The 20,173-nt window shown below is 46.7% G+C and overlaps 1 protein-coding gene across 2 annotated transcripts; it reads left to right on the forward strand.

The window, feature by feature from the left end:
* Positions 1–37: 37 nt before the first annotated feature.
* On the forward strand, positions 38–20,106 carry HIRIP3 (HIRA interacting protein 3). Of its 2 annotated transcripts, none has more exons than XM_077447355.1 (7): positions 38–200; positions 1,874–1,994; positions 3,228–3,351; positions 7,692–9,415; positions 11,018–11,177; positions 14,343–14,441; positions 16,930–20,106. In XM_077447355.1, exons 1-7 carry the CDS (start codon positions 130–132, stop codon positions 17,118–17,120), a joined length of 2,490 nt encoding a protein of 829 aa, XP_077303481.1. In that variant the 5' UTR covers positions 38–129; the 3' UTR covers positions 17,121–20,106. The 2 variants fall into 2 exon arrangements, with proteins under 2 accessions (XP_077303481.1, XP_077303482.1); XM_077447356.1 differs by lacking the exon at positions 38–200 and adding an exon at positions 322–564.
* The last annotated feature ends 67 nt before the right edge of the window (positions 20,107–20,173 follow it).

Genomic DNA, 20,173 nt, shown 5'->3' on the forward strand with positions numbered 1-20,173 from the left:
TCCGTTGAACAGGAGGGGAGCTAGGCGGAGCCTTTACCTGATGGAGAAAGCATTGGGCGTGTACTAGCGCGCCTCGCCAATACACGCAGGGGGGGCGGAGCGCGGGACCCCGGGTCTGAAGGTTTAAACATGGCGGGAGTGATCGGGCGGGAGATGCGGCTCTTCGTCCGCAAGCTCTTCCAAAGCAGTCCGGATCTCAGGTGCGACACCGAGCGGACACGTGACTGGGCGGACCGGGGCCTGCGGGGAGGTGACGTCAGGGATTAGGGGACCCCTGAATGACGGATAATATTAAGCTTGATGACGTCAGGGTGATGCATTGCGGGGAGAAGGGAACCTGCTGCCTGATCATCAATTATGCTGAGTTACCATAGCTCGGTGTACAGGACTGGGGAGGTCATGTGACAGGAGAGTTACCATAGCAACTGCCCACCCTCCTTGTTTCATTGGTTGTTTTTAGGTCCCCAATGAATACAAGGGGGGTGATGACATCAGTGCAGGCTGTCAGGGTGGGCGCTGATGTAGGCTGTTGGTGTGGGCGATGACATCAGAGTGGGCGGTGATGTGAGTGGACTGTTGGGGTGGGCAATGATGGGAGAGTTGGCTGTCGGGGTGGGCGGTGTCATCAGAGCGGGCTGTCGTGTGGTTGATGACATCAGAGCGGGCTGTCAGGGTGGGCGGTGATGGGAGAGTTGGCTGTTGGGTTGCGTGATGACATCAGAGTGGGCTTTTGGGGTGGGCGGTGACATCAGAGCGGGCTGTCGGGGTTGGGGAGCGGTGACATGGGAGCGGGCTGTCGGGGTGGGCGGTGACAGAGCAGGCTGTTGGGTTGAGCGGTGACACCAGAGCAGGCAGTCGTGTGGGCGGTAACAGAGAGTGGTGGTGACATCATAGTAGGCTGTCACGGTGGGAGTAGACTGTCGGGGTGGTCGGTGACATCAGAGCAGGGTGGGCAGTGACTGAGTTGACTGTCGGGGTGGGCAGTGATGTGGGAGTGGGCTGTCGGGGGTGGGAGATTGAAATCAGATCAAGGTGGGCGGTGACCTGGGAGCAGGCTATCGGGTGGGAGTTGGCTGTCGGGGTCTGCAGTGACGTGGGAGTTGGCTGCCGGGGTGGGTGATGACACCAGGGTGGGAGGTGGGCGGTGACGGGAGAGGTGGCTGTCGGGGGTGGGCGGTGACGGGAGAGGTGGCTGTCGGGGGTGGGCGGTGACGGGAGAGGTGGCTGTCGGGGGTGGGCGGAGACGTGGGAGGGGGCTGTCGGGGGTGGGCGGTGACTTGGAAGGGGGCTGTCGGGGGTGGGCGGTGACTTGGAAGGGGGTGGGCGGTGACGTGGGAGCGGGCTGTCGGGTGGGCGGTGCCATCAGAGCGGGAGGGAAGGGACTGAGTTGGCTGTAGGGGTGGGCGATGACATCAGATCGGGGTGGGAGCGGGCTGTCGGCGTGGGCGGTGACCTGGGAGTGGACTGTTGGGGTGGGCGGTGATGGGAGGGGTGGCTGTTGGGGTGGGTGTTGACATCAGAGAGAACTGTCGGGGTGGGCAGTGATGTGGAGCGGGCTGTCGGGGTGGGCGATGACATCAAAGTGGGAGTGGACTGTCGGGGTGGGCAGTGACGTGGGAGTTGTCTGTTGGGTTGAGCGGTGACATCAGAGTGGGCTAGGGGTAGAGAACTCAGTACAGGAGCAGGGGGTCGGGATCCAATGTACTTGCCTCAGGATGGGTGGAGAAGTAGGAGAGATGAGTATACGGGGATCCGGGTGGGTATTAGAGGCCCTCAATGGGCAAGGCAATGATGCCTTTTTTTTCTTGTTTTTCTGAACTATTAACGACTGTTGATGGTTGGTAAGGAGTATTCTCTTCTCCCCCCTCTGCAGTGTCCTGTCCCAGTCCCTGGTGCGCTCCAAGTTCCTGGATCATTGTAAGCGATCGTCTCTGACTGCAGAGGAGCGCCAGACACTCAAGAAGATTGTGGAGGAAGAGCTGCTGAGGATGCAGGTACCGAACCCTTCCCCCTCCCCGCTTCTTATGAGAAGGATTTTACATTTGCTCTTCTTTTTTTTATTTTATTCCCCCCCCCCCCCCCCGACTCCGTAGTAACGCCTGGCTCTGCTGATGTTCCCCCCCCCCCCCCCCCCGGCTCAGTAGTAACGCCCAGTTCTGCTGATCCTTTGCCACTCAGCCCTCTCTCTGCTCCCCACTCGCCTCCTATAGGGTTCCCACGTTGCACGCCACATGTGCCATTTTATATTCTTCTATTGTGAATGGACTGATTTGTTTTGCAAACACAGGCAATGTTTACATTTGTGCTCGCTGTGATTGGTTCACAAAGTACAGCTTCACCCTGATTGGCTCCTTCCAATTTAGCCTGTTATCAGCATCATCTAATGAAGGCACGATCACAGGCATTGTCTGTATAAAAGCTCGCTGTTTGTAAATGGCTCTTCAGAGAAGACGCCACCTACGGTGGTACTAAGGTGGTGGGAGAGCCCAGATTTGCTTTAAGTGGTGTTCCGACCTTTTCCTCCTTCTTCGTCCTTCCCTCCCCCTTTTTATTTTTTTGTATGAATGAGTTGTAGAGCCGAGATAAACGCCAGTCATGGGAATCTCCCCGGGCACAGTTGGCTTGGTTACATCTCTCTATCTTTTTTTTGATCGCCGTCTACTTAGATGATTGTTTCTATAAATAAACTTCAGGAGGGCACATAGCCAGAGGTGGCACGCTCGCCCGTCCTCTTCGCATAGTCAGCATTCATCAGACTCTCCCGCTGCCCCTGAGCATGGAACTTGTCAATTCTCTATTATATTCTCTCTTGAGTTGCCCTTCTGCACGGCTCGCTCGCTGAACTCTGCCTAGTACTGCCCGGATAACACCCGGCATGTACCCGCACAAGACAGTGTGTGTGTGTTAAACAAGCAGGACAAAACTCTGGATAGCCGCACACTGGAAAAATACTTGAAATCCCATCTTTTGCTGTGGATTTTTTGTTTTGATGTGACCCACGTTGTTTCAATTAAAGATGGGATTTCAAGTCTTTCTCCCCCACCCCATTCCTGTGATCCTGGACATCGTGGATTCAGGATTATGTTTATCATAAGAGTTGCTTTGAACTGACTGCATGTGAGGCATTAGAAGTGCGAAATGTGGTCCTGAATACACCCCCGGCGCACTGTAGGCCTTGTTGCATCCTATGATGACATTCTGCCTCTGCTTTTTACATCCCCCCACAGGACGAGGATGCCAGCGATGAGGAGCCTTTGATTAAATTGCAGAAGAGGGCACGGCATGAGAGCGGAGATGACATAAAGGAGAGCGCCGAGCCACCTGGGAAAAGGAGGAAACCGCTAGTAGATGGTAAGTGTAATCAGCTTCTGTCATAGGGACAGGTGGTAGAGTAAGACCCACCTTAAAAGCTGTCCTTCAGTGCTGTGCTCTAGTCCTTTTGGCTAAGGTGGTGCCATCGGTCTACTGCAAGCAAGAGGCAGCATTGCCTCAGTCTCCTCTCCCCCAGTGATCAGACTGTACATTGTTAATTTTACCAATTCCTATCTGATGCTAGGTTGACTTTAATGGGACATGGCATGCCTCTAGATATAAGCCTCCCTGCTATGACTGTAGACTCTCTGCAAAAATCAAAAAGGCATCACTCCGCCTCTTGCAGAGAACTTTTTGATCTCTCGTGTGCGTAAACATTAAAGATTGGCTGCCTTAAAGCTGAGCTCCGGGATCAACAAATAATATTGAAAGTGGAGTTCCAGGCTTTTTATGTTTATTAAAAGTCAACAGCTATAAAAAGTGTAGTTGCTGACTTTTAATAAACACACTTACCTGTTCCACGGTCCAGTGATGCGGCCGAACGGTGCGCCCCTCCACTCTGCCGGCGCCTTGATTGCCACTTTGGGCACCCGGCCATGACAGCTTTTGGCTTCATGGTCTGGACACCCACGGCGCATGCGTGGGTCGCGTTGCTCTCCCGGAGTGGACAGGCGATTTCCCGGGACCTGTCACTTGTCCCAGGAGATGGCCTAGAGGGAGGCGAAGAGAGGTGAGGAGTGCTTAAAGCGGAAGTTCCATTTTTGGGTGGAACTCCGCTTTTGATAAATTTAATCATGTGTATTCTTGGATCTTGGTGTTTATTTCTTCCAGATCTGTGCAATAATGCAGTGTGAGACTTCCTGAAATAAAGACCGCTCACTGCTGCTCTCTCTGCTTCTGCTGAGTGACTGGTCTTGACTCCGTCCCCTTCTGTAGTTTCCCGCAGGCAGATTGTAGCACATTGGGCCCTGCTGAGTCTCTCCCACCGCTCTGCTCTTTGCATAGGCTGTGCATAGTGGTCATGCCCCTCCTACTTTGCATGGTAATATCTGGGTTTACAAAGGCTATTAAAGTGGAGTTCCACCCTATTTTACAGCTTGTTTTTAAAGGCGTGACCAGCCCTCCACCACTCATTTTTGTATAATTTTTTTTATTTGCCTTATGTGAAGTACTGAGTGTACTGCCGCGGCCCATGGTGTCATTTCCTCGTTCACCCTGCTGCCTTCTGGGACGTGTGTGTGTGTGTGTGTGTGTGTGTGTGTGTGTTTGTGTGTATCCACGCGCGCCCCAGAAGACGATGGGCCGTTCAGAAAGTGACACACGTCATGGACAGTAGGAAACCGGCGGTGAAGCCTGTAGGCTCCACTGCCAGTTTCCCTTCGTTACAAAGGCGGGGCCTGCACCCAAGCCACGGGGGGCCAACATCGTGTGCTTCTTGTACAGCTAAGTGTCCTTTTATTAAGTCGGCAGCTTACAGTGTTTGTAGCTGCTGACTTTAAAAAAAAAATTGCAGCTGGAACACCGCTTTTAAATACTTAACTTTTTTGCGACCTGGAGTTTAGCTTTAACCACTTAAGGACCAGGCTTATTTTCAAACTTGTTTACAAGTTTAACTCCTCTTTCCAGCAAAAAAATAAAATTACTTAGAACCCCCAAATATATATATTTAATTTTATAATATAATTTTTTTTTTTTTTTTTTTTTCAGACACCCTAGAGAATAAAATGGCAGTCGTTGCAATCCTTTGTCTCACCGTATTTGCACAGTGAAGTTGGCCCAATAATTTATTTTTATTTTTTTATATATCCTGAAAGATGATTTCTACAGGTTACCAGTTTTGAGTTACAGAAGAGGTCTTTTGCTAGAATTATTGCTCTCGCTCTAACAGTCACGACGATACCTCACATGCGTGGTTTGAACACAGCTTACGTATGAGTTTTCTTCTGAGGGATGGGGCGCTTTAAAAAATGTTTTGTTTTTGTTTTGTTTTTTCCTATTGCAAGGAAATGTGAGATCTGGGGTCAAAACAAAATCTCAGATCTCACATTTTACACTTAAACGCGTTAAGATTAGAAAAAAAGGCCCTTTTTAAGGCAGTTGTGCAGAAGTGACGTTTTGTTGGCGCTTCCTTCATCTAGCGTCCTTGAGTTGAGTGGGGCCCATCATTCCCTCACTCGAAACACGCAGCCTCTGAGGGGAAAGGATCGGATAGTCTCTGCCGCTACCGATGGCTCCTGTAAGCAGCAAGAAGGAGGGGGGGGTGGGCACCTCTCCCACCACCGATTTTTAAAAAGGGGATCTTGTGGCGAATCTGCTGTGGAGACCACTTTTATCTGAAAGCGGACTGGCTGTTGTTTCAGAAAATACCTGAGGTTTTGGCAGCTATCTGTTGTCATAACAATGGTATTCAACGTCAAAGTGCCACCGTATAATGACAGCGGGTTAAAGTGATTTGTGAAGGGTTTTAACAACATGTTATACAGTACTTGCCACCTCTGTGCAAGGGTTATGCACAGAGCAGCCCTGATTCTCCCCCCCCCCCCCTCCCTTCTGGGGTCCCCCCACGGTGCTCCACTTCTTGAGTGCTCCCTTGGAGAGCCGCTTTACAAGGGGGCACTCATGTGGGCACGTTTCCGAGTCTTACTGCTGTGTCCATTGACAGATTGCAGGACTTGCCCCCGACTCCCGTGTCACAGGATTTGATTGGCAGCTGTGGGAGCCAATGGTTCCTGCTGCTATCAATTTATCTATTGAGGATTCGAGACAGTGGCTGGAGCTGCAGTGCTAATCGCCGTCGCTAGAACGATCGGCTCAGGTAAGAAAAAGGGTGGGGGGTGAAGAAGGTTTTTCACCTTTTTAATGCATGGAATGCATTAAGGTAAAAAACAAGATGAAGCTTCACTAAGAATACGTGATAAAACACAAACCAGTGAAATTAGGCCAATGCGTTTATCAATAGCAAACGGTAAAGGCAACTTTGTAATAAGGAGGCAAAAATACCCCAACATTGATGCCGTGTGAATATGAACACACAAGTGACTTAAAACACAAACCAGTGAAATTAGGCCAATGCCTTGTGTGATTATCATGTATTCTTAGCGCAGCTTCATCTTGGTTTTTATTTCTGTTTGGCGTTGTATAACGTCTTGAGTTGCAGCTTGGTCCTTTAGAAAATAGCGCAGTTTTTCTTTTAACAATTAAAGTATAGTTAAAGTTACAACCCCTCTAACAGTGCTTTATTATTCTATATTACAGATGCAATGAAAATTTTTATTTTCGGCATTTTGCCAATTAAAGAAAAGGGTGCTGATAATGGTACCGAAAACGCACGCAATTTTACTGTGCTTTATGGTGTGTTTTTCATAGGTCATGTGACTTAAAAATGTAAAACGGGTTTGTTCTTGCTGTGTTTTCAATTCATTTCAACGGGGAGGTGCATTTTTTTTTATTTTTTTTCCTGGCCAAACATTCAGCAAGCAATACTTCTAACACAAAGGACCAGTGTGAAGACATGGAATTTTAAAGAAATAGTTTTTTTCTTGTGCTAAAGGTGCAGAGAATGGCCGACAATATATTTTTATTCATTTAAATTTCATGATATTAATTAAAAAGTCGCATATGGTACTATTTTCGGTTTGCCAAGTGTAATTTTCGGAACCAAAAACTATTTGGAGATATATATATATATATATATATATATATCTTTATCTCTCTTTGAAAACACGTCAGATTTCAATGGGGGGAAAAAAAATCTCATGCTGTATATTTATACTGATATGGACTGGGTAATGTGTCAGGAATGAAAGGATGCATTATCTGCCTACAAAGGGGTTGAATTCAAAGGCACCTCAGAAAATCGAAGTGAAAAAATGATGCAGCAGGCTAGTCCATTTTGCTGAAATTTCATTGGTTGGCCCTCAGTAGTTTGTATGGCCCCCACATGCTTGTATGCATGCCTGACAACGTTGGGGCATGCTCCTAATGAGACAATGGATGGTGTTAACGTGACTAGAGGCTATACTCTGATTAATAAGTGATACTTTAATTTTTTTGGTGTGTGTGTGTATAATATTATTTAAATATATTTAAAAAAATCTATATACATGTGTTCTTATAAAAAAAAAAAAAAAAGTTAAAATATTCATAGCAATATAATCATATCTTTATCAGGCTATGGTTTACAGCAGGTATAGGTGTTTTGTTTTTGTTTTTTACCTCTATCATAGTATGTATATTTATTTTTTCTCAAATATTTCACTCCCTGGCTTAGAAGATGCCAAGCTACACCTCCACCCTTGTCTGCTCTTTTACTATTAAGACACTAGCTTGACCCACTATGAATGATTTTATTTTTTGCTCCCTTTTTTATTTTTTTATAGGCATAGAGTCAGGAGAGGACTCTGGGATTGAGCAAAGAGATGTTAAGAGAATGTCCAGCAGCTCCCCAGAAGCTCCAACTTCCAAAAAGGGGAACGTGACCCCACAGAAACTGGAACAAGGCGTAGAGAGTGACAGTGATGTCAAAGAGGTCCTGTCTGAGGAAGACTCAGACGACAAGAGTAAGAAAAAGCAGGGAAAAGGACCACAAAAGCCATCGGCAAGAAAGAGCACGGTAATGGATGAGAATTCAGAATTGAGCAGTGACGACGAGGATGTTGCACCCAAAAAAAAGCTGAATGAGGAATCCGATGGGGAGGATGAAGAGCCCCCTGAAAACAAAAAGAATTTGGACTCTGACAGCGAAGACAGCGATGGAGCAAAAAATAAAAAGAGCGCGCAGAGTGAGGATTCCGACAGCGAGGAAGAAATGACACTTTCCAAACTGAAAACCTTGGAGGCAACAAGGAAGGAGAAGTCCACAGACAGCAAGGATAAGCCGAAGAACAAGGTCCATGCCAAACAGAAGCCCAAACAAGCTGCTGCCAAGCCAGGGAAGAGACCACAGAAGAAAGAGATGGATTCCGAAAGCGAGGCAAGCAGTGAAAGCGACGATGAAGTGGAGCGTGTCATCGGGAAGAAGAGTAAGAAAGACAACGATGAAGAGGAAAGAAAGAAGGGACAGAAAAAAGAGAGTGACGAGGAGGAGAGTCCAACCAAAAGAAGAATGAAGACGACTATGCTAAGAAAAGTGAGCGCACTGAAAGCAAGTAACAAGGGGGAGAGTGCGGCCAAGAGACAGCCAAAGAAAGAGAGCGACAGCGAGGAGGAGGAGTACACACCCAAGAGGAAAGTGAAGACTGTATCAAAAAAGCAGAGCGATGGCGAGGAGGATTATACGCCCAAGAGGAGAATAAAGAAGACTCCTTCCAAGAAACGTACTGACAGCAGGGAGGCAGACAGTCCAGCTAAGAGAGCACCAAGGAAGGCCACATCAAAGCAACATAGTGACAGCGAGGAGGACAAGAGTCCGGCCAAGAGGACACCAAAGAAGACCACATCAAAGCAACATAGTGACAGTGAAGAGGAAGAGCGTCCGGCTAAGAGGACAGCAAAAAAGACATCAAAGCAACATAGTGACAGTGAAGAGGAAGAGAGTCCAACCAAGAGAACGGCAAAGAAGACCACATCAAAGCAACATAGTGACAGTGAAGAGGAAGAGAGTCCAGCCAAGGACCAGTCTCTTAAAGACAGTGACAGTGAGGAGGAGGAAAAGAGAGTGGTCAAGCCTGCATCGTCAAAGGACAGCGACAGTGAGGAGGAAAAAAAGAGCCCAGCAAAACCATCTAAAGAGAGTGATAGTGATACGGATGAGGATGACAAAAGTTCAGTGAAAAAAGGATCAAATAAAGAGACTGACAGTGAGGGAGAAGAGCCTTCTGCAGGGAAAAAGAGAGGGAGCAGCAGCGAGGAGGGCCACAGAAGAAAGGAAAAATTTACTAAGCAAACCGGCAAACAGACAGGGACCAAAAAAACCGCCAATGACAATGAAGAGAAACGCGGCAAAGGTGGAAAGGGTAAGAAGGCGGCGCAGGACAGCGACTCCCATGATAGCGATGAGTCGAGCAAGGATAAAGGAAAGAAAGGCAAAGATGACAAAGACGCCGATTTGTCTGACATGTCCGAAGATGGCAATAAAGACAAAGATGCTAAGAAGCAGAGCAAGGTGAGCTGTGCAATGCACTAATCTTACTCGTACCTTTTTAAAATTTGCAAGCTGGCTGTATCTCTGGGGGACTCCAGTGGGGAGTTCCCAGCTGTGGTTTGTCTCTGCCTCGGCCCACAAAGCTCCAATGGTACGTTCCCAACTGTACTTGTGTCTTTGCCTGTCCCAGAAGACACCAAAAGCAAGTTCCCCTCTGTAGTTTGTGTCTCTGGCCCCTCCCACAAGATGTCGATGGAGAGATCCTGAACATAGTTTGTGTCTCTGCCCCTCCTAAAGGGCTCCAATGGCCAGTTCCTGGCTGTAGAATGGCCCCTCGCTCACTGCTCCAATAGAGTGTTGGTATTTCTTCCCCCTTCTGCAAGACACTAGTGAGGAGTTCCCATGTTTAGTTGGTGTCTCTGCCCCTCCCCCAAATTTCCAGTGAAGACAGATTCCAGTACAGATGTAGTTTTGTGTCTGCCCCTCCTACAAGGCTCCAATGGAGGGTTCCCAACTGTACTATATTTTTCTGCCCCTCTCACCAGACTGCAATGGTGAGTTCCCATCTGATTGTGTCTCTCCCTCAAAACCCCAATGGAGAGTTCCCAGCTGCAGTTGAGGCTCTGCTCCTCACAGGACTCCAATGGAGTGTTGGGCAGGGCCATACACAGAGCAAATTTTTTTTTCCTGCAACAGTGTTACATAGTAAGGTTGAATAAAGACACCAGTCCCTCCAGTTCAACCTGAGTGTCTACAATTGTCCTTATCCCTGTATATTGCACACTCACATTCGGTCCTTACCCTCAAGGAGCCCACAATTCAAGGTCCCCATTCATATACTAGGGGCAATTTTGGACAGAAGCCAATTAACCTACCTGCATGTCTTTGGAGTGTGGGAGGAAACCGGAGTACCCGGAGGAAACCCACGCAGGCACAGGGAGAACTTGCAAACTCCAGGCAGGTAGTGTCGTGATTCGAACCAGCGACCCTTCTTACTTCTAGGCGAGAGTGCCAACCACTACACCACTCTACCGCCCTAAAAAAAGTTATGCATTGATGCGGGAATCCCTGCTCCCGGGCCATTGTCTTCTCCTCCAAGAGGAGGGTGGGGTAAGCGCCCCACTGCCCCACCCCCCTTACCCGCTGGCAGAACACAGTTCTATAGCCGCTAACAATCGCAAGAGAAGCTGGTAGGCTGGTTGTACCCAAGTTGATTGATCAACTTGGTGTATTAAGAATCTCGACTCTATTTGAACCGTTTATGGTCAGTCTTGCTTCCTGTTCGTGTCTCTGCTCCTCCTACAAAGCGACGGGAGTGAGTTCCCAGCTGTAGTTTTGTGTCTCTGCTCCTCCCACAAAGCTGAAATGCATTGCTGTTAGATTCTCCAGTTATTCATTTGTCTCCTTATTGTGGAGATGCCATTGCGGGAGGGAGAGGTCAGGATTTGGCTCTGTAATGTTCAAGGCCATTATGCATAACTGAGAATTCCACATTGGATCCCTCTCTAATGGCGCCCCCCCCAAGAGATACAAGAAACCAGCATGTAACGCACAAGACCAAATCATGAATTGTAGTACAAGCCTCTATATTCTGTAAGCTTACTCCTTTCCTGCTGTCCTTAGAGCACCTCCAGGGAAGACCACCCGTCCATCGCCCGGCTGAAGAAATACATCCTGACCTGCGGGACTCGGAGGAACTACAAGAAGCTGTTTCAGAACTGCCGCTCGGTGAAATCCATGGTGGAGGTGCTGAAGAAGGAGCTGGAGGACCTGGGGGTGAAAGGTGAGCCGTTTGTATCGCTTGTCAGGCCTGATTTTAATGAACAGAATTAGGGCTGCAACTAACAATTTTTTTCATAATCGATTAGTTGGCCAATTTATTATATTGATTAATCGGATAATATGGAAACGTGTCCCATAGGAAATCATGTTAAATGAACTGTAGTGCATTTCTGAAAAAAAAACGCATAGTTGTGAACCAGGCCTAAGATCTTTAGTAGCCGCAGCATGCTTTTATTTATTTTTTTATATCTCCTGTCATAATGGGGTTAAAATAAAGAATTGGTCCTTTTGTAGCACAAAAAGAACAGATAATCACTGCTATAAGAGGTTCATTTTTATACTGTGAAAGAGATATAGAATATATATATATATATATATATATATATATATATATATATATATATATATATATATATATATATAATATATATAATCTCTCCAGAAGGTAGGATATATGGGCATTTTAACAAGGGGTCAGACATGAAGGGAGATATAAAAGATTTATATTAAAGCAGTACTAAAAGCTGAGGTGTTTTTTTTTTTTTTTTTTTTTTTTTTCATGGATATGATCGTTTTTATATATGAGGCACAATACTGGTAAAAGTTTACTTTAAATATAATTGTAATGCCTTCTATTACCTCCAGTCTATCGGCCTCCACCTTCTCTGGGTTCAGATGCTGATCTTCCCTGCACAGAGTCTTTAATAAATAAAAAAAAAAATTTATATATATTTTTTTTTTTTTTTAAACAACAAACATGTTATACTTGCCTGCTCTGTGTAATGGTTTGCACATAGCAGCCTTGATTCTCCTTTGTGGGGTCCTTCTCCTGCCTTTAGAGTGCCCCAATAGCAAGGTAAAAAAAAAAAAAAAAAACTTCTGCCTTTTTAGAACCACTTGCTTCCTGCCTGGGACTACATGTCCCATGAGGCATTGCTCCTCCTCACATTCACAAGTTCCCTGGCACTTACTGACATGTATGGACAGTGTACTGAGCTGTATGTGTGCTGCACTGTATTTCCTGATGTGTAAACAAATAATGCATTCTGTATGCAGGCCAACTAATCGTCTGGCCGATTTAATCGATTATGAAAGTAGTTGACCATTTTCATAATCGATTAGTTGTCTCGGCCCTAAACAGAGTAGAGAATGCCTGGGGCTTTTTGGGGGGAACATGGTATTTCTTCCAAGGATGCAGTGTGTGTTCAGGCCTAGTGGCAAGTCCTCAGGCTCCAACATGGAGTCATAAGAGGGAGACTTCAACCCTGTGTAAGCTGCAACGTGAATCTTACACATGAGTATTAGGGGGTTGGGCTTTAAAATGGCTTTCTGACCGGTGATATCTTGATCATCTCTTGGGGTTTTTTATTTTATTTTTTTTTGTTTTTTGCATCGACGATTGAAGCATGATTCTTCAGGTGGTGGAAGGGAGTGTCCCCCCCCCCACCACTGCTCAGGCTCTCCCTTCCCATCAGGGAGCCCAGTACTGACACAACTGGTCACATTGGATTCCCTAAACAGTGAGGGGAACTTCTGTTATCGGCTCGTAAAGTATCTGATCAAACCAATCTCAGTTCGATCAGATGCTTTGGAGGCCAGAGGAGAGATCTGGCATCTAAAAGAGCCCAGATTTCTCCATAAAGAGGACCTGGTGCTGCCCATGTTATCACAAGTGTGGGGGGGGGGGGGGAATTCAATAAGGGGGGTGGGGATCAAAGTTACAGTGGGGGGAAAAAACACCCCCCCCCCCCCCCCCCCCTCCCGTGCTCACATGCAAATGCGCACCTAGATCCTGCTGCCTGTATTTTGTAAACCGTGATCACACCACACATGAGGTATTGTTGTGAACATCTGAGCAAGAGCGATAATTCTAGCGCCAGGCCTCCTGTGTAACTCTAAACTGGTAGCCTGTAAAAGTTTTTTAAGTGTAACTTAGGAGATTTTTAGGTTCTGTAGTTTGGCGCCGTTCCACGGGCGTATGCAATTTTAAAGTGAGACGTGTTTGCTATCTATTAACGGTGTATCAGCCTTTTTTTTTTTTTTTTTTTTTTCCCCCTTTACAAACATTTTTTCTTTTTATTGTGTTTGCATGAACTATTATTCATTAAAATGTGCAAACACCCACCATTTTAATTCTCTAGGGCCTGTTATATATTATATGTATGTGTATGTTGAGTATGAACCTCCATTTAAAGTCTTGCTTTTTAACACTCCAGCTGTCAATGACTGCTCTCGGTCTCTAGTCTTGATTTGTGGCCTGGTGGGATGGGCTGCCAATCATGTGACCACTTTGACAGCAGTCATGTGATCGGGGGGAGCTTTTATTACATAGAATATTTTCCATTTTATGCCCATGGTTCTTCTATAAGAGTACTAATCAGAAGGTGAGAGAGCACATCAAGCACTATCTGCATGATTTCAATACTGGTTCACTTTAAAGCAGGAGTCTCAAACTGGTGGCCCTCCAGCTGTTGTGAAAACTACAAGTCCCATGAGGCATTGCAAGGCTGACAGTTGCAAGCATAACTCCCACAGGTAGAGGCATGATGGGACTTGTAGTTTCACAACAGCTGGAGGGCCCCGGATTTAAAGGTTCACCTTTTATTAAAAAAAGGCTCGTATGTAGATGACAAACTGCAGCTTTGAGCAAAAGTGGATTATGCCCTTGTTAAAGGTGTAAGCCATTTACATTCTGCCTGAAGCCTTACTCAAAAACTTCCTGAGGTGTCATTGCTTGTGCCTTGTTGCTAGGATCTTGCTAAGACACTCCCAGCCAATTCAAACACCTTTTGCATGTGTTCTCTCCTCTGTCACAGTAGATCTGAGCTCAGTGATGCAGGGAGGGAAGGTATAGTGGACTAACTGGGGGGTGGGCATTTGAGAGCTCACTGCTGTGATGTAGGGGTGAGCAGTAACAGCGGGTAGTGTCTTGGCAACGTCCTAGCAACAAGGCAGGGCAGGATGATGCCATCTCTGGGAGTGTTTCATTCAGGCTTCGGGAGGTACGTAAATGGCCTACACCTATAGCAAGGGCATTATTTAACATTAGTTAAATATGCACAGTTTTGTTAAAGGTGAACTTTGCCTTTAAGGCCCATGCACACAAGTATATGATTTTTAGGTAGCATCATGCATTACTGAGTAAAGACTCTTTGCTTTAATGCAGGAAATCCGAGTCTGGAAAAGTGCCGCGTTGTGCGACTGAAGAGGGAGGAGGCAGCTGAGCTGGCTGAACTGGACACCAGTAATATCATCGCTGTGGCCGGTGAGATTCACTATCCTTCTACCACATGTTGTTGTTTGTGTAAAGAGTACTAACCCGGATCAGCCAATCAAATCTTACTCTGCTATAGGCAGGTCAATGAGAAATTAATTCTGATTGGTTGCTGTGGGTTTCTTCACTTTGCACAATGCTTCTTGTTCATTAAAACCACCTGCCATGGAACACCCCCCCTCCCAGGCCTGACGGCCACCCTAATGGAGCGGCGCTCCCCCCTCCCAGGCCTGACGGCCACCCTAATGGAGCGGCGCTCCCCCCTCCCAGGCCTGATGGCCACCCCCACGTAGAGACGCTCATAGGGTTTTTAGGAAGCGATGTAAAGATCACTGCCTTCCCCTCCCACCAGCTATGATCTGCCTGCATTGCACAGAGAGCCAGTGATGTTACTGGGTTTACAACGAGGTTTATAATGAAAACAAAGGTTTTAGTTGAAAATTGCATTATGATGGGAGGGGGGTCAGGGAAGGTAACCAGCTCCCTATCATTTTAATAGGAGACGACGTGCAGAAAAACACAATCTCTCCACTTTTCTCATTTATTTTTGAAGAGATTAAGCCGGCCTTTTGTCGCTTCTCATGGCTGAACGAGCTTTCAAAGCTGTAATCTGAGTGAGCACGGCCGGAGGGATACAAAGCGGGATTGTTCTAGGTATAAATCATATATGAAAGGACGTTGTGAGCTCAGGACTCCCGCCAGGACTTTTCCTTTATTTAGAGCAGAGAGGGGTTAGAACAGGTTGGGATCTGATTGATGTCCGTGCCCCCTATATGTAGACTCCTGTCCGGGTGTCGCATTACTAGTAAACATGGAGGTTGCTGGTTTTATAATTCTGCAAATGCTTGTTGCCTGGCTGTCATCTGGCTTAAATACTATGACTCTCAGACATGAACCTAGTATGCTGGGGCAGAAGAAATCCAAGGGATGAACCCAACAGCCAGGCAACTAGCATCTTCCAACAGGTTAGCAATGGCATCTCCACATATTTCATTTTAGGAAAGGTCTTTTTGTATGGAGTCTCTAAACGGGAACAAGCATATAGCCAGATAAGTGTGGGAGCCCCGATATTGTGTACTGTGCAGTGAAGTGGCTCACCAAGCAACACTGACTGCCCCGGGCCATACACCTCCAAAACAAAAAAACGGCAGTGACCCCATTTTCCACCTGATGGGTTCCTTTTGCTCCTTGCCCTGACCTAAATGATCCCACTCTCCTCCCCCCTCCACAGATGTATGCCTACCGCAATCCGTCAGCCGTGGTTGTTTATAAACACTGGTGATCGGCTCCCTCTGCTGGCCAGACCTGCACATGGGACTTTTCATCCTTCATCTCCCGGCCAGAAGATGGCTACATCGATTTCCACAGGGCTGTGTGGGACAGGTGCAGCCAGGAGAGGGAGCCATTTACCGCTGGGTGTAAACAAACAATGAAGGTTGCAAGCTGGAGTGAAACTGTTTAGGTCAGGGCAAAATACTTTTTTGCTAGCAATCCTTGAAGAGAAAAAATATGGCGTCCCTCTTTCAGAATAGTCAAGGTTTTGGGTGGTGTAATGAAGAGGTGGCTAGAACATGAGGTTCAGGGGCATTGGGTAGTGCTTCCTTCAGACATTGAGTGACAGCAGGGATGGTGATGGTGCAGGAATGTTGTTGAGATTGGGGAAAGTTTTTATACAGTGGCATAGCTGAGGAAGGTTAAATGATAGAGCGCGTAACCTGTGCAGGTGTGGGCAGAGGACGGCTGCGTGAGCAAAGGGGCAGCAGGCGTGCCAGTGAGGGCAAAAGGGGGCTGGTGTGGCAGCAAGGGCAGAGGGCCACAGCGATGTAGAGGGCGACAGGCATGGTTAAAAGGGGGGGGGGGGGGGGGTTGTGGGCATAGGGCGGCAGGCGCATCAGGACAGAGGGTGGCGGTGCGGGCAGAGGGCGGCTGACGCTTCAGTGAGGACAGAGGGTGGCTGTGAGGGCGGCAGTTGCGTCAGTGAGGGCGGCAGTTGCGTCAGTGAGGGCGGCAGTTGCGTCAGTGAGGGCGGCAGTTGCGTCAGTGAGGGCGGCAGTTGCGTCAGTGAGGGCGGCAGTTGCGTCAGTGAGGGCGGCAGTTGCGTCAGTGAGGACAGAGGGCGGCAGTCACGTCGGTGAGGACAGAGGGTGGCGGTGCGGGCAGAGGGCGGCAAATGCGTCAGAACAGAGGGTGGCAGGCACGGCGGTGAGGACAGAGGGTGGCGGTGCAGGCAGAGGGCGACAGGCGTGTCAGTGAGGACAGGGTGGCGGTATGGGTAAAGGGCGGGCAAAGTTGGAAAGGGGAGGCCGGAAGTTGTGGTTGGAATAAGTGCACAGGGAGGGGCCATATTCACACACAATGATGGGAGTGGAGGGAATGCAAAGTATTCTAGAGTTTCTTGGCAACGTGTTAAAGGAAGAGAGAAAAAAAAAAAACGTTATTTGCTGACAAAAGATTTGACACATAATTTGTCCTCCCCCAGGACGCCCCCGGCGCCGTAACACCTGGAACCCCTATAAGGCTTCCTCATCTCTTGACACTTCTCCTCCTCCCACCTACCGCAAGGAGCTGTCCTCTGACTCAGAGGGGGAGGAAGGACCCCCCCGCAAGAAGAAGCCCATGGATTGGTCCAGTTTAAAGGGTATCATCAGTGACGATGGAGACAGCGAATAATCTACGCTTCTTGCCTTTTTTGGGAAATCTGAGAACATGTGACTCTCCTTTTGCAAACAAATCTGTATTCCTTCTAGCGCCCCTTAGCGATCGGCAGCACCGCAAGCTCAAAAGTAAGGTCACAGTAATTTATCACATTGTGCCAAAATTATTAACTTGGATCTGTTACCTGCAAGAACCACTTAGTCATATTTTTTTTTTTTTTTCTGGAGGTTGGAACAGAACTGAGCCTGTGAATTGTACCTTGTTTGAGGCACAGATTCCCTCATGTCTCATCCATGTGATGAGTCCCTGGCAGGGATATAGACTTGTGTTCTTAGTGCTGCTTCAATGAACTGTTGGCGGCAAATGGAGGCTCTTGAACAAGTAAAGGGAATCTTAGTTGTGGAGAGGAAAAGATGTCTTTTCTTTGGACACTTTGAACAAATGGGTTCCTTTTTTAAAGGGTTAATGTAGGCGCCATCTTGGATTTTTGTTGCTTTTTCTTCATTCACTATAATCTGAATGGGTGCAAACTCACTGTAAATAGCAACTTCTCAAACATCTTAGTTCTTGAGGTTGGTCCGCAAAAGATAAAGGTCATGGTGGGTTGTCAGTTTCATTAAAGTGCACTGTAAAGTACATGCAGCTTTCTTTTTGCAAAACCCCAACCCAATATATACCTATACCTCGATTTGATGGCCACGTCCTTCAGCGCTCATTTACGTCCAGTGTGGCAAGACTTCAGTGTACCAGCTGTGGCTGCACATTGCAGAAGCAAAGACTTCTATGAGGCTGAGTTCCAAAGCCAGAGACTATTGCAAACAGTCCCATGGAAGTCTATGGGGCCGTAACATGCAGGTGCAGGACACTAAAGGCTTGAAACGCCGGATGTGAACAAACCATGGAACTATAACCATCAGATTAAGGCGAGTATGCATCTGTGGAGGGGGAGGTTGGGTTGGGTAGGGTCAAGCTTTAAAGTGCCCTTATTAAAGTGGAAGTAAACCCATCGATTTAAACAGTTAAAAAAAAAAAAAAAAGGCATGCCGGGAATGCTAACTGCACATTGGCTGTGCTCTCAGCCAAACTATCAAACCATCCAATGGCTGGTGTCATAACGAATCACATGTGCATCACCATAGCAGTTGAAGATTAAACAGAGGCAAAGATGGCAGCTTCCTTGGCTGAAAATGATAGGAGCGTTTACTTCCACTTTAAGGCTGCATTCGCACCCGAGCGTTTTGTAGTTTTGAAGCTCGAAGACTCTCAACAAGCAAAATCCCATTCATTTCAATGGCCTGTGTTGATGCTTAGATGTGAAATGAATGGGATTTTACTTGTTGAGAGACTTTGAGCTACAAATCACTCAGGTGTGACTGCAGCCTTAATAAGGGCACTTTAAAGCTTGACCCTACCAACCCTTTAACAACTTCACTGGGTACTTTCACCCCTCTTCCTATGACCTTGTCCCAGAGAGAGCCACCCTGCCTACAGTTCTATTTTAACCAACTCCTGCCTGCCGTATTGACAAATGACGACGGGCAGGAGATGGTTAAAGTAGAAATATAGGCATTTTTTTTTTTTCCTTTTTAAATTTGAATAAAGTACCGGAGGGTTATAACCCCTGTCGGGTTGTTTTTCTGGCATCTGTGTCCCATTATTGAGATTTCCCTTCATGTTCTGTCCTATAGCCAAACAGGAAGAGTAAATCCCTGCAAAATACGGGCATTCCTTGGGGGACCCCAGATCACCAGAACTAGTGTCCCCGTTGGAAGAGGAAGACTTTCAATGATGGTAAACGGGACAAATGGAGAGGGTTAATCTCCCCAACAGGGGCACAGCCAGCAATAAAAACTGACAGGGGTTCTAATACCTCTCCACTCTATCCAAAACTAAAAATTTAAAGTTTGCCTGTTAGATTTCAAAATATAACTATCTAAAGCAGGGGTGGGAAACCTGTGGCCCTCTAGCTGTTGTGGAGCTACAAGTCCCCATGAGGCATTACAAAACTGACAGCCGCAAGCATGAACTCCCAGAGGCATGATAGGACTTGTAGTTCCACAATAGCTGGAGGAACAGTTTGCCCAATCCTGATCTAAAGGTTGTGTTTTTTTTTTTTTTGTATTATTTAAGGATTGAATATAATGTAGGATTAGAACTTCTAAATAATAATTTTATTGACGTCGCTGTCCTTTTTGTGGGGGCGGGAAGAATCCCTCTTTATTTGCCCTGGGGGACCTTTTGTTACCATGGTGGGAAATCCAAAATGTCACCAGAACAGAAGTAGAGGGGCAGTCTTTCAATTGGGTTAAGGGTGAATTCCCTCTCACTTCCTGTTGTGTCTCCTGCACAGGAAGTGAAATCTTTCCACCAGGACAAAAAAAAAAACACCCCTTACAGAAGTTCTAATCATTCTAATTCAATCAAAAACTCAAATAGTGTTTTACATATTCTTTAGGATCCTTTTTTTTATTTTTTTCGATTGAAGCAGACCTTTCATGACATATGGAAAATGTTTTTTTTTGCAAGTCTCCTGCCCACCTGAATGTAAATGGCTTTATAAAGCTGTTGGTAAACTATTTGCCTTATAATAGAAAGAAATAAAAAATCGCCATGGCCTCCCAACACTTTCGGGAGGCAAAAGGTTAAGTCACTGTGGCTTTCGGCAAAGCTGGGAGCTTAAATTTCCATAAGAATGCATTCCAGCCCATTGCAAGAGATTTCCCGCTCCTAGCTACCACCAGAGTGCCGTCGGCTTTGCCTGGAAGTTGGGCCAAGATAACTTTGTTAAATGACTTTTTAAAACCATTTGCATTGGGTGGGGGGCAAAACAGAACCATCAATTTGCCCTGGAAGGTCTGCTTTCCCATCCTCCATTCCAATGTGTTCTTGTTCTTTCCCATTCATCTGTCTTGGTTCTAGTCTGTTTATTTTTGTTGTTGTTTGTATACATTTTTATGTAAAATTTTAAGGCTTTATTAAAAAAAATAAAAAATTAAAAGTTGTTTTTGTCAAATGTTCTATTTTTATTTAGAAATATACATATATATCGCACCCACATCAGGAGAAAA

This window comes from Lithobates pipiens, unplaced genomic scaffold, assembly GCF_037356315.1.
Source record: "Lithobates pipiens isolate NorthernLeopardFrog02 unplaced genomic scaffold, aLitPip1_a1.2 Scaffold_22, whole genome shotgun sequence".
Lineage (NCBI taxonomy): Eukaryota > Metazoa > Chordata > Amphibia > Anura > Ranidae > Lithobates > Lithobates pipiens.